Consider the following 17653-nt stretch of genomic DNA (forward strand, 5'->3'; position numbering starts at 1 on the left):
AACCATTGCATCTCTTGGTTGTGGATTGATTTATGGATGAGAGAGAGCACTTTAAAAGTGATCCTGAACGTTACAGGGAGCCAATGTAGAAACATTAGGGCAGGGGTGATGTGTTCGTGTCTTCGGGTATTAGTTAGTATGCGAGCAGCAGCATTTTGTAGCATCTGCAATTATCAGTCAGTTCCTCTTAGCCATTCCTAGGTCAGATTTTGATCTACGTGTGATTGCTGAGATAACTATTTGCATTTCCCTCTGTATTTACTGTATGCATTTGTCAATTGTTTTTCCTTGTTTGCTGGTCTAATTCTTTAAAGTTTCTTTTGTCACTTCTTTCCCCACATGTGCTGCTAGATTCTTACTCATTATGGAGATCGATTTTGGCTATTACTTCAATACTTTTGGAATATTTGGGACTGTTGATGCTGTTAGGCATGCCTGGAGGCCTGTTATGCCAGTTTTATAATATATTTTGGGACTTTTGTTTTCAGTTTTTATTTTATTTTGTCTGATAATTTCAATTTAGAAACATAAAGAAATCAGAGGAAGAATGACTTTTACACTGATTTTTCTGCTGTGTGTTATAGCAAAGTAATTTTTCCACTGACTTTTTTTTTTTTATAACACTGAAATTTCCAAACAAAATAAAATAAAAACTGAAAACAAAGGTTCCTAAATATATTTCTATAAGAAGCATACCACCTTCAGATCCTGGGATGTACAATCTTGGTTTACCTGGTAGGCATAGAGGAGTTTTCTTGCTATCACATCCTACTGTTTAAGTTCTTTGTGGGGCCAATCTACAATTTCAAAACTGTAGGAGAGTAAAGGGATTTCAAGCTGAATTGATTGATAGCTTGTACCTTATTCCATGTCTTTAAAGCACTTCTCACATCAGTTTCAATCTCTTGTAGTAATCTTTGCTGATCTTTTCTCTGAGAGTAAATTGTACTGGATTGTTGCACCTTCCTCTGCTCCTAGATATTTATATACCTTCCCGTTCAAGTTTTTATGTTTTCCTTTAAGGAAGGTTCCTTAACACATGTGTCATCCTGAAGTCCTCTGAGAAACTCTTCACTACTCTAAGTTATTCTGGTAAGTCATGATCACAGAAATTATAAAGCTTCAAGTCACCTACAGACAGTAGGCGAGATGTTATCTGTTGATCATTTGCATCTCTAAGATGAAAGATAAATCCATAGCACACAGAATTAAAGAGTACTCAGTGGATTAAGTGGTAGACAAAATAGTAATGTTGACAGGGAATCTCCATGAAAATATTCCTCACTGGATCTGGATGTTAGGAATGACAAATAAACATAGGCTATATGATCTTTTTCTCCTATCTTGTTTCTACCTAGTCTGTTCATCCACAGCAACTGTTTTGCTCTGAAATCCCTAGTACTCCCTCAAATCCCATGGGCTTATCTAATGCTTTCTTGACTTCAGATACTGCTCTTGTCTCCACATCTCCACTTGGATGCTGTTCCATACATCCACTACCCTTTCTGTAAATAAATATTTCCTTACATTACTTCTCAGTCTATACCCTTTCAACCTCATCCCATGACCCCTCGTTCCAGAGCCTCTTTCTGTTGTCCATTTTTATAAGTTGGATAGTATGATCTCTGCTACATTTTATGTGCTTGATCAGTCTAGGGCTCATTATTCTGTATTCCAAAGGGATTTATTATCTGAGAGTATAGGATGCTACCTGAAGCATTTTTATAGTCAACCAATGCTATACTAAGGTTTTGATTTTTCATACAGCTGACGTGATGGCTCTACTCAGCATCAACTGATCTCTAGTTCCACAGGCTCTTCTTTCATTGTTCTTCTGTTCTAAGTGATCGTATATTCTATCTGCACCTATTGTAGGGAACAGCCATGTAGATTCTAAGTAGGCAAGATATTGATAGGTAGATTTTGATGTCATTAATTGGGTCTCCTGTTGGAAAAAGTGTTCTTGCTATCATTAGTCACTTTGTCTGACGAATGAAGTTTTCCAGTTTTCCAGGTCTTGATGAAGAGGTATTAAATGTTTGAGCCAAAAATAGGGCTGGGGCTCTTATGACCCTGGTTTTCAGCTGTTTTGTTAGTAAGACCATGCCTTACCTTTGTTGTTTGCCATTTGATTGTTCTTCATGCTGGATAGACAATCAGCTTCTCTGTCTTCTATGGGATCTTCCTATAAATCTCTCCAGAACTTTTCTGTTTCAGTTTCTGTCTAGGTTTTTGTTTAGTTTTTATTTTGAACTAAATGGTTAATACAACTCCAACATTGCTCTCTGCTTCAATGGCAAGGGGAAATGTGGAAAAAAGGATTTACATTCAGACAACAACCACAAGGACTGAACTACACAATCTGGGTAAACAAATAAGCGTGGGGGTAGCTTGCTTATTGCGGTGGTTACTACTCTAAACCAATTAAGCCTCATACTTCACTTTGAATGCATGAACAGAGTTGCTTTCTGCTTCAACGGCAGGGGGAAATGTAGAAAAGAGGATTTACATTGAGACAACATCCAACAAGGCATTGATCCGTGCAGTCTGGGTAAACAAGTATCTGGGTAACTTGCTTGATGCGGGGGTTAATACCCTTAACCATTAAGCCTTATGATTCACCTTTGATGCAACTCCAACATTACTCTCTGCATCAACGGCAGGGGGTGGCAGGAAATTCAAATCAAACATTTACCAACAAGGGCCCTGAACTTAGTGGTCAGTGAAACAGATAAGTGTGGGAAAATAAGTGTGGGAGCTTGCTGGGCTGACTAGATGGGGCGTTTGGTCTTTTTCTGCTGTCATTTCTATGTTTCTATGATTTTCCCAGTTCCTTGTAGAGTAGCTTTGGGTTCTAGTTAAATGTTTTATTTTGATGTCTCTCATTTTTGTTTGCTTCATATCCCTACAGCTTTTGCACTTCTGCTGTTATTTTCAATTTTTATTTGAGTGTATGAAGTTAACGTCTTTTTCTGTTTGTGCAGCATGTTTCAATTCAATGTTCTGGCTTTTCTAATTATTTTTGGTGTCTGATCCTTTGACGTATTCGTCTACAAGTCCCTTAAGGAACTAATCTAGCCAGGTTAAACAAATTCTGCTTGCTAATATAAAGTTAGGTTAGTATTTAATTCTATGTTTATAATTGTGAGTTACAATACAGATAAGAACGAACCTAAAAGTATAAGAAGAATTTCAAATGAACACAAGTACAATCTCACTTCAAAAAACAGTGATGTGTGGGACTATCAAATATTTTTTAACTAATAAATGACCATCATACGGCACCAAGTAGGCACAATAAATTCATGCTTTCAGCTCCCTTCTTGATGCTGAAATTTTTAATCATCAGTCATTCATAGTTAATGGTGTATACATTTGTTTATTTTTTGAGGATTTTTTATTGCATATAAAAATTCAAAATCTCTTATCATAAAATGATTATTATATTAAAATCTGCACTTATCTGAGTGTCTGATGAGCTGGGATAAGCAGGGAACATGGTATATCCCCACAGTGGAAAACTGAAGTGTATCTAATGTCCAAGATGTTTATAGCGACCTTCTTACATTCTTCACATTGCAACATTTTAGAAGGAAAATTCCCGCCTTCTTCGGGGACTATTCAGATCACATTAGTGCAGCGGTTCTCAACCGCTGCGTCGCGCGCCGCCGGGCTCTCGCGCTGCGTCGCGCGCCGCCGGGCTCTCGCGCTGCGTCGCGCGCCGCCGGGCTCTGCCGCTGCCGTTGCCGCTGCGTCGCGCGCCGCCGGGCGCTGCCGCTGCCGTTGCCGCTGCGTCGCGCGCCCCCGGGCTCTCCCGCTGCCGTTGCCGCCGGGCTGTCAGCACGTTCAAGCCCAGCGGGAACGGCAGCGGTGCGAAAAGAAGCTCTGGCACCCGCGCCTCACCCCCCCCCCTCCGTGACCCGGAACAGGAAGTGATACGCGGTGCGCGGGAAGGAGAAAGCCGAGCCGCGTGATAAAGTAGCAGCGGCGGCTGCAGCAGCGGCCCCCGAGCAATTGAAGCAGCCGCTAATCGGGAAAGCAGCAGCAGCAGGAGCCTCCCGCGGCCGATGGGAGTCTTCCTTCTTGGCCTGCGGGGGCTGGAGGAGGGGGAGACTGCAGCTCCCATTTGTGCTCGGGGGGAGGGGGGGGAGGGGAGAGGAAGTAAGAGAGAGAAGCAGCCAGCCAGCGTGTGAGAGAATGTGTGTGTGAGTGAGAGAAACTGGTCAGAGAGCTGATGTGTGTGTGTGTATGTGAGAGACAATGAAAGTGACTGCTCAAGGAGATGACTGATGGTTATGTGAGAGTGTGAGACATTAGTCAGGGAAGTGACTGATGTGTGTGTGTGTGTGTGTGTGTGTGAGAGAGAAAAAGCATTGAAGTGAGAAATCTGGGTATGTGAGAAAGCATGGGCGTAAGAAGCCTGCTGTTGGGGGGGGGGGGGGTGGATGTATGTGAAAGAAAGCATGGGAGTGAGAAGCCTGATTATGTGAGAGAGAGCATGGGAGTGGGAAGCCTGTGTGTGTGTGCATGTATGAGAGAGAGACTGGTTGGTAAGGTGATGGTGTGTGTGTGAGAGAAAGAGACTGGTGTGTGTGAATGTGAGAGAGAGAGAATGTGAGTCAGGGAATGAGAAGCCTGTGCACGTGGAGAGTAAGCATGGAAATGAGAGAGAGACTGGTGTGTATGTGTAACAGAGAAAGTGATTATGGGAATGAGAAGCCTGTGCATGTGAAGAGAGTGAGCATGAGAGTGAGAACCTGAGTGTGTGTGAGACACAGCATGGGAGGGAGAAGCCCATATATGTAAGACAGAACATGGAAGTGGGAAGCCTGTGTGTGTGTGTGTATGCATGAGAGAGATCAGGTGACTGGTGTGTGTGTGTGAGAAAGAAAGTGATTATGGGAATGAGAAGCCTGTGCATGTGAAGAGAGTGAGCATGGGAGTGAGAACCTGAGTGTGTGTGAGACACAGCATGGGAGGGAGAAGCCTGTATATGTAAGTAGAACACGGGAGTGGGAAGCCTTTGTGTGTGTATGGCATGAGAGAAACTGTTCAGGAAGGTGTCTGGTGTGTGTGTCAAAGACTGTTTGGGAGATGATTGGTGTGTGAGAGACAGAAACTGGTCATGGGGGCATGACTGGTATGGTGTGTGTGTGTGAGAGACATGGGACTAAGGAAGAGGACCATGAGTATAGAGCTTAGCCACTACTGCTGCTTCTGCTGTGTGCCACGGCCTGCAGGGAAGGGGAGTAGGAGAGCTGCTGGAGGGGGTAAGTAAAGGTGGCTTTTTAAGTTTATTTTTCTTGATTGACTGCCATTTTAATTATTTAATATTATGTGATGTGTCTGCTTTTTTTGAAATATTTTATTGGTGTTTGGAGAATTTTTAATAGTTTTTATGAGTTTTTAATTGTTGGATGTTATTCTGTTCATAGTTGTTCTGAAAATTTATTCTGCTTATTAGTATAGTTTTACAATTATTTCTGTGTGGGGATCTATAGCTGCTTGCTAGTTCTGTTTTCCTAATAGGAGGTGTATTGGTTTTTAGGGCCTGATTTAATATTTGTAGTGTTGCCTTTTCATAGATAGGGTTGCTCCTGTTTGAGTGTATTCCATAATACAGGTGTAACTGTGTGCGGATTAGTTTATGTGCATTACTACAGATCCTGGGAGTATGTTAGGTCGGTTCTGTGTCTGTTACCGAGATATTTTACTAGCATGTAAGCGTTTGTATCAGTCTTATTTGTTGTGTTTTCTCAAGAGGACATGCATTGGTGGTAAACTGCAGTCTTTTCATAAGTAGGGCTATTGAGCCTGGAAGTAGAAGGAGTTTGTGTTGCTGTTACTGAGATGACACCAGAACCAGAATATCTTTTTTGTAGGGCGAGTTGTATGGGGAATGTCATAATTCTGCTTTACATCCATTATTGTGGGTCAGGGGGGTTCCCGTGGATGCAAACTGTACTTTTACATTTAGCCCTGTGACGATCATGGGTCAGTGTGTCACGCTTGTGAGAACCATATGTCAGGTGTTTCCCGACAGAAAAAAGGTTGAGAACCACTGCATTAGTGAATTAAGCAGAGATTCTGGTTTCTAAAATTGTATATAAAATATGTAAGATCACGGTAAAGCTTATACACTGTTATGTCTTCAACTGTAAATACTATTCAATATATATCTTCTTCCTTTATGTAATATTCTATCTTCCCTTAACCTACAATTCAAAATTTACGCAGATGATATCCAATTTGTTTGTTCCATATAAAACATCTTGGCCCGCCACACTATCCATGGTTTCCCTCTATCTATCCACCATTAATTCCTGGCTTTCTCATAATCGGCTAAAACTGAATCCATCAAAAACTGAAATTATACACTTATCTCCTATCTCAGATCCTTCAATAGGTCCACCATCACATCTGATAATGAACAATACAACCATTCCTATAACACGTTATGCCACAAACCTAGGAGTAATTATAAAGTCAGACCTCTCCTTGAAACAGCATATTTCTTCACTTACTAAAAAATCCTTTTACAAACTACGACTTCTAAAACACCTTTGTCCACTACTTTTTTACCGTGATTACAGAACCATTCTTCAATCTTTAATCTTCTCCGGTCTAGACTATTGTAACGCTCTCTACTTAGGATTACCAGACTCTTCACTTTACCCTCTTCAACTGATTCAAAATAGCGCAGCTCGTATACTAACCAGAACTTCTTTACGCAATCATATTACTCCAACTTTGCAATCATTACATTGGCTACCCATAAAGTTCAGGGTAAAATATAAAATTCTCTCAATCATCCATGGTCTAATTCATAATCCGACATCCACATGGCTCTGTTCATTACTATGGATCTACAAACCTGCTCAACACTTAAGATCACTCACTCAAAATCTCTTAGATATCCCCTCACCCAAACAAGCCAGATTAGACATTACCAGAAAGAGAGCTTTTTCGGTAGCCAGACCAATACTTTGGAACTCACTACCAAACCCTTTACGATTAATATCAAATCCTTCCCACTTTAAAAAATCACTTTAAACCTACCTTTTCCAACTCGCATTTAATATTCCCACCCAACCAGATCAAACTTAACACTTAACATACACCTACCGAACTATCTATAGCATCCATTTATCACACTCCAAAAATTGACTCGTTTCATTAAATTCCCCCCCTTTTCCTTTCCATTCCCTCCATTTCCCCCTCCCCCCAGCCACTCCATCAATTTCTCATCTCATCCCCCCCCCCCTTTTTCTCCATTTTTTTCCCCAGGAATAGTAAGTCCCATGGCAGCAATATTTTTATTTTTATTTCACTGAGTAAATGATTTGTTTATGCTAGAATCCCATCTAGCTATTGACTATTTTGAGTATATTTTAAATTTAATCTTATTTTGATTGTTTCTTTTAATTTTTATTTTATTTCCTGTAAACCGTTTTGACAAAATTTATTTTTATAAAACGGTAATATTAATATTTTTATTGTTATACTGTATTTTCCACCTGAGTTCATTGTAAACCGGCATGATGTGCTTCACGAATGTCGGTAAATAAAAGTTAATAAATAAATAAATAAATATCCTCACATCTTTAAAAAGAAAACAGAATAGAGCACTGAGAGGAGAGGATCATCTTGCTGGTGGCTGAAAGGAATCAGTAAGTTTTTGCTTGGGACATTGTCTTTTTTAAAAGTATTGGGGCAAAGTTAACTATTTGGGAATATTATTTAGGGTGTTTGTGCTTTTAATATTCAGTAAGGCAGCGAATAAACAGAGTTTATATTTTTTAATAGTCAGTCAGTAAGGCAGCTAGTAAGCAGTAATTAGTGTGTTTATTTTTAAAAAGTCTGTAAGGCAGCTAGTAAGCAGAAGTTAGAGTGTTTGTATATTAAAAAAAAATAGTTAGAAATAAGCTAGGAGCAGTGTATACCTAAGTAAAAAGTTTGAAAAGTTCAGTGAGTAACTGAACTGAACTTTTCAAACTTTTGGTTTCATTAGGTACCAACATTTGTTAATCAAGAGAGCAGCATGCACATGTTATAAAATTGGGTGTACATTTGTGCGCGCCGGGTAGCGTGCACAAATGTATCCCGCACGCACTGGTTTCAAAATCTGCCCCATAGTGAATTCACAAATATTTATTTATTTATTTATTTATTTATTTATTTATTTAGAAGAGTTTATATACCGGGGTATAGCAGTCTGCCTTCACTCCGGTTTACATTTTAAACAACATATTACAGGAGTACATTTAAAGGACATTAATTAGGCACATTCCTACTCCCATAGCAACCTAATATGTAAGTAGGAACTGAACAAATTTGAGATGAAGGCAGCAGTCTAGCAGCAAGAGGGGTGCTTCCCAGTCTTTTCCATCGAGTGTCACATGTATGATTTTTTTACCCACCGGTGAGAAATTGTACATGTGCATGCGATGCAAAGAGCTCCTGGCTCTCAGAGAACGAGTCTGATCTCTTGAGGCTAGAGTGGCAGACCTGGAGGAGCTGAGGCAGACAGAGATAGAGCAACTTTTAAACTAGAACAAAGGGGAAAGCCGACAGTCACTCAGCAGCGCATAGTTCGGAGAGAGGTATCTTCAAAGGATACTAATGATGCATTAGAATTAGGGCTTCCCGACAGTGAGGTTCCAATAATAAGAAAAGTAGTCCAAGTGCCTGTAAATAAAAACTCACCTGAGCTAACAAATTCTAACTTATCCCTATCAATTAAAAAGCAGAATGAAAATACAAACAAAAAACAAATGTTTGTATGCTAATGCCAGAAGTCTAAGAAGTAAGATGGGAGAATTAGAAGGTAAAGCAGTGAATGATGACATAGACTTAATTGGCATCTCAGAGACATGGTGGAAAGAGGATAACCAATGGGACAGTGCTATACCAGGGTACAAATTATATTGCAATGACAGAGAGGAGCACCCTCACTGAATAAGGGGTAAAACTTGCGTCCAAATACATGTTAACAGTGCATCGGCCTGTCTGTGAGGAATGGAGAGCCATAGTCAGATTATGTATCTGCAGCGATGTGTTTATCCAGGGGAGTGAATTAATTAATGATAAGTGGTTTATGTGCCAGCATGAAGATTTTATATTTGACTCTCCACTGGCTTGGAAGCCAGTGAAAGTCAAACAAAGCTGGAGAAATATAGTTTCTTTTCGTATGACCTATGATGAGCTGAGCCACAGCATTCTATAGGAGTTGTAATGATTTTGTTATTAATGCTGGTAGACCCAAAATAGATGGCATTGCAATAATCTAATATCATCATTAAAAAGCTTGGATGACACAATGGAAATCTGTGGATTGTAATAGGGGTTTAAGCCCTGCAGTAATTGCAATTTATAAAAGCCACACCTAACAACTACTTTTGTTTGCAGGATACATGATAATTTAGAGTCAATTATAAATCCTAGGCTCTGACCATGTGTAACAATTGGCAGATCAATATCTTCAATTCTTATAATTGGCAGAATAGAAATTGAGCTACTGCACTGGATCACCAGAATCTCTGTTTTTGCCATATTCAAGGTGAGCTGGTAGTCAGACACAGGGAGATCATAGAGGTGGTATCAGACCATGAGAGGGCCAAAGGGATGGAAAATTGTATATCATCCGCAGAAAGGTGAAACCCCTCACAAAGGCTGGAAAGCAGTTGGAAAATAGATGCTAAATAAATATTAGACAACAGCATGGAGGAAAATCTACAAAATAAGAATCAATTAGTGATTTAGAACAACATGCAATTAATTGTTTATAAAAAATTACTAATTTAAGTCCAATTGCTTGTCATTGATAAACTAACATATATGACTCCCAATAACACACAGTGGGCCAGATTTTTAAACCTACGCGCCGGCATAGATTTGTGCACGCAACCCGGCAAGCACAAATCTACGCCAGATTTTATAACATGCGCGCATAGCCGCCCCATGATATAAAATCCAGGGTGCAAGGGGGTGCACACTTGTGTACCTTGCATGCGCCGAGCCCTAGGGGAGCCCCGATGGCTTTCCCTGTTTCCTCCAAGGCCGCTCCAAAATTGGAACGTTCCTTCCGTCCCCCCACCTTCTCCTCCCTTCCCCTATCTAACCCGCCCCCAGTCCTATCTAAAAATCCCCCCTGACCTTTGTTGACGAAGTTGCGCCTGCCTCTGGGCAGGTGTAGGTTGCACGCGCCGGCCAAGTGCCGGTGCGCGAGCCCCCGGCACGACCGCTGTGCCGGAGGCCTTGGTCCCGTCCCGCCCACTCCCCGCCCATTTTTTCCTGCCCTGGGATATATGCGTGTCCCAGGGTTTGCGCGCATCGCCGGGCCTATGCAAAATAGGCTCTGCGCGCTGGAGCGGGTTTTCAGGGTTACACGCGTAACCCTTTGAAAATCTGTCCCACTGTTCTTAAACAACTTTCAAAACAACAAAATTAAAATGCAGACACATATTCAGCAGCGAGATGAGGGCTATGCAGTCTTGCATGACATGCCACCTATATGATTACCTATCTGTTGGTGAGAGGCTGTATGTATGCACCCTGTGCAAAATGCTCCTGACTCTCAGAGATTGAGTCCAATCTCTGGAGGCAAGAATGGTAGACCTGGAGAAGTTGATGTACATAGCGGAGACCTTCAGAGACAGAGTAGCGTGATCCCAACTCCAATGCAGCAGCCCCTATGCTGCTTTGGAAAACAAGGTCACCTGGAAGGAGACTATCACCTTGGTGTGGCAGGAAGTGATCCTGTCTCTGGGACTTTATTTCAAGGGGATGCCTTATCCTCTGACACCAAGGATATGTCTGCAGGGTTATATGCTCAGGAGAGAAGAATTAGGACTTCCATAATAGTTGGTGATTCAATTATTAAGAATGTAGATAGCTGGATGGCTGGTGGCAATGAGGACCACTCGGTAACTTGCTTGCCTGGAGTGACTGTAGTGGAATTCACATGCCACCTAGATAAACATTTTAGAGACTGCTGGAGAAGAACTGTCCGTTGTGGTGCATGTGGGTACAGTGACACAGAAGTTGCAGGAGGAAGATTCTGTAGGATCAATTGAAACTTTTGGGTAGAAAATTGAAATCCAGAACCTCCAAGGTTGCATTCTGACAAAGGTTCCCCATTGCATGCGCAGGATCCCAGATGCAGGTTGAGCTCCAGCATTTCAATGCGTGGATGAGATGATGGAAGGAAGAGGTTTTTATGTTTACTAGGAACTTGGGAGCTTTCTGAGGAATCAGGACTGTATTCTGACTGGATGAGTGGCATCTGGATGCTGGTACTAATATTTAAAGGTAGAGAGAGCAGCTATTAAACTAAACCATAGAGGAAAGTCAATGCCTTCCTCTGAACCATGCACTTCTGAGGAACTATCTTCCAAGGATATTTACCAAACAGGGAATTTAGAATACCCCAGTAGATAGGTTATGGTTAAGGTTGAAATAGTTCAGATGGATGTAAAAGAGATTGAATGACTCTACACTGATTGTATTTGTAATTCTTATTATAAACAGGTTGTGAATACAAACAGAAATTAAAATACAAATATAAAAGCATAATTTAAAATTTCTGCATGTGAAAGCCAGAAGTCTGAATAAAAAGAGTTAGGATGCATGCAATAAACAAGGATATAGACATTTCAGAAACATGGTGGAAGGATTAATGATTTGACGTGGTGATACCTGCTATTAATTAAGTTGACTTAGAAAATAGCAACAGTAACATGGAATAGACTTAGTTTTTGGGTACTTGCCAGGTTCTTATGGCCTAGATTGGCCACTGTTGGAAACAGGATGCTGGGCTTGATGGACCTTCTTCTTGTGCTCTGACCCAGTATGGCATGTTCTTATGTTCTTATATCAGGAAATAAATTGTATTATTGTGACAGGGCAGTTTGACTTGGTATAGGGGTGGCACTATATGCAAAAGATAGCATAGAGTCAAGCAGATTAAAAGACCTGCAGGAAAGAAAGGGGTAGATTTTAAAAGCAGCGCTGATTTTATTGTTATGACCATCAGTCGCAGGTATGAGTTCCAGCTTCACGGCCTCCCCAAGCATATCCTCTCAGACCATGGAGTTCAATTCACAGCACGCTTTTGGAGATCTCTTTGCAAAAAATTCAACTTATTGTTAGATTTTACCTCAGCTTACCATTCCCAAGCCAATGGGCAAATAGAACCTTAAAGTAATTCTTGCGGGCCTACGTGAGCCTACGGCAGGATGATTGGGCCAACCTCCTTCCATGGGTGGAATTCACACTAAACTCTCATCAGTCCACTTCCACCGGCTTGTCTCCTTTCCAGGTGGTCTATGGATGCAAGCCGTTGCCATTGCTACCACTCCTTCTGTCCGTGGCCTCGCCAGCAGCACAGTCAACTGCTCAAGAATTGCATCAATTGTGGCACAATACCCAACAGGTGCTCAAGCAGCCTGCCCAGAGATCGAAGAGGTCCTTTGATGCCCATTATCGCGAAGCACCCAGTTCCAACCTGGTGATAAAGTATGGCTCAGTACCAGGTTTATCTGACTCAAGCTACCCTCGGCTCGCTTCGCTCCCAGGAATATTGGCCCCTTCCCTGTGCTCTGCTGTCTGGATCCAGTCACAGACTCCAGTTGCCTTCCTCGCTTAAGATTCACAATGCCTTCCACGTTTCTCTACTAAAACTTTTAGTATTATCCGGATTTTCTAAAAAAGCACCTCAGCCATTGTTCTCTGAAGCGAACGTCACATATCAAGTCCGAGATGTCCTGGACGTTAGAAAACGTGGTAGAAAGTGGGAATATCTCCTTTTCATGAGGAGAACAGTTGGGAACCTGCCGCCAATATCCTGGACAAAGGCCTCATCCGGCAGTAGGGGTGTGCATTCGTTCCCTAAGAACTGGGAATCCACAACTGGGAATCTGCAGAACTGAGTGTTCTCCAGACTTTTAAAGAGCTGACTGTTTTAATACTAACTGAGTGCATTGTATTGAAAAAAAAAAAAAAAAACCACAAAAAAAAAAAACCCACAAAAAAGTAGCCAGAAGCTAGAAATAAGCTAGGAGCAGTATATACCAAAGTAAAAAAGTTGAATAGTTCAGCTCAGTTACTCACCTTGGAAAGGTGTTGAGGTAGTGTGATTGGGTTTGAATAGGGATCAACATTTGTTAATCAAGGGAGCAGTGAGTCACTCAGGCTGACTAACTGAAGTTAGACTGTATTTCCCAACCCTCCCACCCCTCGCCCACCCACCCCTAGCTCATCCCTTAATTTATAGGCAGGTGCCACTTTCACAAAAAAAAAACAAACCATCAACAAAAACTTTATTGAGAATTCGATCAGACCCCGGTAGGCCACTACCAGACACATAGTGAATTCACTAATACATTTAAAGGAAGTTAGACACATTCCTACTCCCATAGCAACCTAAAACTTAACTAGGAACTGATCAAAATTAAGATGAAGGCAGCAGTCCAGCAGCAAGAGGGGGGCTTCCCAGTCTTTTGCATCGAGTGTCACATGTATGATTTTTTACCCACCGGTGAGAAGTTGTACATGTGCATGCGATGCAAAGAGCTCCTGGCTCTCAGAGAACGAGTCCGATCTCTGGAGGCTAGAGTGGCAGACCTGGAGGAGCTGAGGCAGACAGAGAGGTATATAGATGAGACCTTCAGGGACATAGTAGTCAAGTCCCAACTTCAGACTGGCAGCCCTGGTGCTGCCTTGGAGGAAGAAGGTGTCATAATGGGAGAGCACCAACCAGGTGTAGCAGGAAAGGATCCTGTAGCAAGGACCTGCTCTCTAGGTGATGCATTGTCCTTTCGCACTGAGGATATCTCCCCAAGGCCTACTGCCCAGGAGGGAAGGGTTAGGTCGGCCGTCATAGTTGGTGATTCGATTATTAGGAATGTAGATAGCTGGGTGGCTGGTGGGCGTGAGGATCGCCTGGTAACATGCCTACCTGGTGCGAAGGTGGCGGACCTCACGCGTCACCTAGATAGGATTTTAGACAGTGCTGGGGAGGAGCCGGCTGTCGTGGTACACGTGGGCACCAACGACATAGGAAAATGTGGGAGGGAGGTTCTGGAAGCCAAATTTAGGCTCTTAGGTAGAAAGATTAAATCCAGAACCTCCAGGGTAGCATTCTCTGAAATGCTCCCTGTTCCACGCGCAGGTCACCAGAGGCAGGCAGAGCTCCGGAGTCTCAATGCGTGGATGAGACGATGGTGCAAGGAAGAGGGATTCAGTTTTGTTAGGAACTGGGGAACCTTTTGGGGAAGGGGGAGTCTCTTCCGAAGGGATGGGCTCCACCTTAACCAGGGTGGAACCAGACTGCTGGCGCTAACCTTTAAAAAGGAGATAGAGCAGCTTTTAAACTAGAACAAAGGGGAAAGCCGACAGTCGCTCAGCAGCGCATGGTTCGGAGAGAGGTATCTTTAAAGGATACTAATGATGCATTAGAATTAGGGCATCCCGACAGTGAGGTTCCAATAATTAGAAAAGTAGTCCAAGTGCCTGTAACTAAAAACTCACCTGAGCTAAAAAATTCTAACTTATCCCTGTCAATTAAAAAGCAGAATAAAAATACAAACAAAAAACAAACCTTGAAATGTTTGTATGCTAATGCCAGAAGTCTAAGAAGTAAGATGGGAGAATTAGAATGTATAGCAGTAAATGATGACATAGACTTAATTGGCATCTCAGAGACATGGTGGAAAGAGGATAACCAATGGGACAGTGCTATACCGGGGTACAAATTATATCGCAATGACAGAGAGGAGCAGTCGGGAGGAGGTGTGGCGCTTTATGTCCGGGATGGCATAGAGTCCAACAGGATAAACATCCTGCATGAGACTAAATACAAAATTGAATCTTTATGGGTAGAAATCCCTTGTGTGTCAGGGAAGACTACAGTGATAGGGATATACTACCGTCCACCTGGTCAAGATGGTGAGATGGACAGTGAAATGCTAAGAGAAATTAGGGAAGCTAACCAAATTGGTAGTGCAGTAATAATGGGAGACTTCAATTACCCCAATATAGACTGGGTAAATGTATCATCGGGTCACACTAGAGAGATAACGTTCCTGGATGGAATAAATGATAGCTTTATGGAGCAATTGGTTCAGGAACCGACGAGAGAGGGAACAATTTTAGATCTAATTCTCAGTGGAGCACAGGACTTGGTGAGAGAGGTAACGGTGGTGGGGCCGCTTGGCAATAGTGATCATAATATGATCAAATTTGATTTAATGACTGGAAAAGGAACAGTGTGCAAATCCAAGGCTCTCGTGCTAAACTTTCAAAAGGGAAACTTTGATAAAATGAGAAAAATTGTTAGAAAAAAACTGAAAGGAGCAGCTACAAAAGTAAAAAATGTCCAAGAGGTGTGGTCATTGTTAAAAAATACCATTCTAGAAGCACAGTCCAGATGTATTCCACACATTAAGAAAGGTGGAAAGAAGGCAAAACGATTACCGGCATGGTTAAAAGGGGAGGTGAAAGAAGCTATTTTAGCCAAAAGATCTTCATTCAAAAATTGGAAGAAGGATCCAACAGAAGAAAATAGGTTAAAGCATAAACATTGGCAAGTTAAATGTAAGACATTGATAAGACAGGCTAAGAGAGAATTTGAAAAGAAGTTGGCTGTAGAGGCAAAAACTCACAGTAAAAACATTTTTAAATATATCCGAAGCAGAAAGCCTGTGAGGGAGTCAGTTGGACCGTTAGATGATCGAGGGGTTAAAGGGGCACTTAGAGAAGATAAGGCCATCGCGGAAAGATTAAATGATTTCTTTGCTTCGGTGTTTACTGAAGAGGATGTTGGGGAGGTACCCGTAATGGAGAAGGTTTTCATGGGTGATGATTCAGATGGACTGAATCAAATCACGGTGAATCTGGAAGATGTGGTAGGCCTGATTGACAGACTGAAGAGTAGTAAATCGCCTGGACCGGATGGTATACACCCCAGAGTTCTGAAGGAACTAAAAAATGAAATTTCAGACCTATTAGTAAAAATTTGTAACTTATCATTAAAATCATCCATTGTACCTGAAGACTGGAGGATAGCAAATGTAACCCCAATATTTAAAAAGGGCTCCAGGGGTGATCCGGGAAACTACAGACCGGTTAGCCTGACTTCAGTGCCAGGAAAAATAGTGGAAAGTGTTCTAAACATCAAAATCACAGAACATATAGAAAGACATGGTTTAATGGAACAATGTCAGCATGGCTTTACCCAAGGCAAGTCTTGCCTCACAAATCTGCTTCACTTTTTTGAAGGAGTTAATAAACATGTGGATAAAGGTGAACCGGTAGATATACTATACTTGGATTTTCAGAAGGCGTTTGACAAAGTTCCTCATGAGAGGCTTCTAGGAAAAGTAAAAAGTCATGGGATAGGTGGCGATGTCCTTTCGTGGATTGCAAACTGGCTAAAAGACAGGAAACAGAGAGTAGGATTGAATGGGCAATTTTCTCAGTGGAAGGGAGTGGACAGTGGAGTGCCTCAGGGATCTGTATTGGGACCCTTACTGTTCAATATATTTATAAATGATCTGGAAAGAAATACGACGAGTGAGATAATCAAATTTGAGATGACACAAAATTGTTCAGAGTAGTTAAATCACAAGCAGATTGTGATAAATTGCAGGAAGACCTTGTGAGACTGGAAAATTGGGCATCCAAATGGCAGATGAAATTTAATGTGGATAAGTGCAAGGTGATGCATATAGGGAAAAATAACCCATGCTATAATTACACAATGTTGGGTTCCATATTAGGTGCTACAACCCAAGAAAGAGATCTAGGTGTCATTGTGGATTACACATTGAAATCGTCGGTGCAGTGTGCTGCGGCAGTCAAAAAAGCAAACAGAATGTTGGGAATTATTAGAAAAGGAATGATGAATAAAACGGAAAATGTCATAATGCCTCTGTATCGCTCCATGGTGAGACCGCACCTTGAATACTGTGTACAATTCTGGTCGCCGCATCTCAAAAAAGATATAATTGCGATGGAGAAGGTACAGAGAAGGGCCACCAAAATGATAAGGGGAATGGAACAACTCCCCTATGAGGAAAGACTAAAGAGGTTAGGACTTTTTAGCTTGGAGAAGAGACGACTGAGGGGGGATATGATAGAGGTGTTTAAAATCATGAGAGGTCTAGAACGGGTAGATGTGAATCGGTTATTTACTCTTTCGGATAGTAGAAAGACTAGGGGGCACTCCATGAAGTTAGCATGGGGCACATTTAAAACTAATCGGAGAAAGTTCTTTTTTACTCAACGCACAATTAAACTCTGGAATTTGTTGCCGGAGAATGTGGTTCGTGCAGTTAGTATAGCTGTGTTTAAAAAAGGATTGGATAAGTTCTTGGAGGAGAAGTCCATTACCTGCTATTAAGTTCACTTAGAGAATAGCCACTGCCATTAGCAATGGTTACATGGAATAGACTTAGTTTTTGGGTACTTGCCAGGTTCTTATGGTCTGGATTGGCCACTGTTGGAAACAGGATGCTGGGCTTGATGGACTTTTGGTCTGACCCAGTATGGCATTTTCTTATGTTCTTATGTTCTTATGTATTCGTGGGGAAGCGAAACATATCGCGATTCCCCACGAATACAACAAATCTTCGCCGAATTATTTGGCCGCCTA

At 41.8% G+C, this 17653-nt stretch overlaps 1 protein-coding gene across 1 annotated transcript in view; it reads left to right on the forward strand.

Annotated features, from left to right (window-relative positions):
• The window catches only part of LOC115075654 (FXYD domain-containing ion transport regulator 7-like), a 116084-nt gene that overhangs the window by 30279 nt on the left and 68152 nt on the right, over window positions 1-17653 (forward strand). Inside the window, exon 2 of the mRNA XM_029576228.1 lies at window positions 5221-5270. Coding sequence (XP_029432088.1) covers window positions 5221-5270 — 50 coding nt within the window. The remainder of the gene's footprint in view (window positions 1-5220; window positions 5271-17653) is intronic.

Source organism: Rhinatrema bivittatum, chromosome 14 (genome assembly GCF_901001135.1).
Source record: "Rhinatrema bivittatum chromosome 14, aRhiBiv1.1, whole genome shotgun sequence".
In the NCBI taxonomy this organism is placed as follows: Eukaryota; Metazoa; Chordata; class Amphibia; order Gymnophiona; family Rhinatrematidae; genus Rhinatrema; species Rhinatrema bivittatum.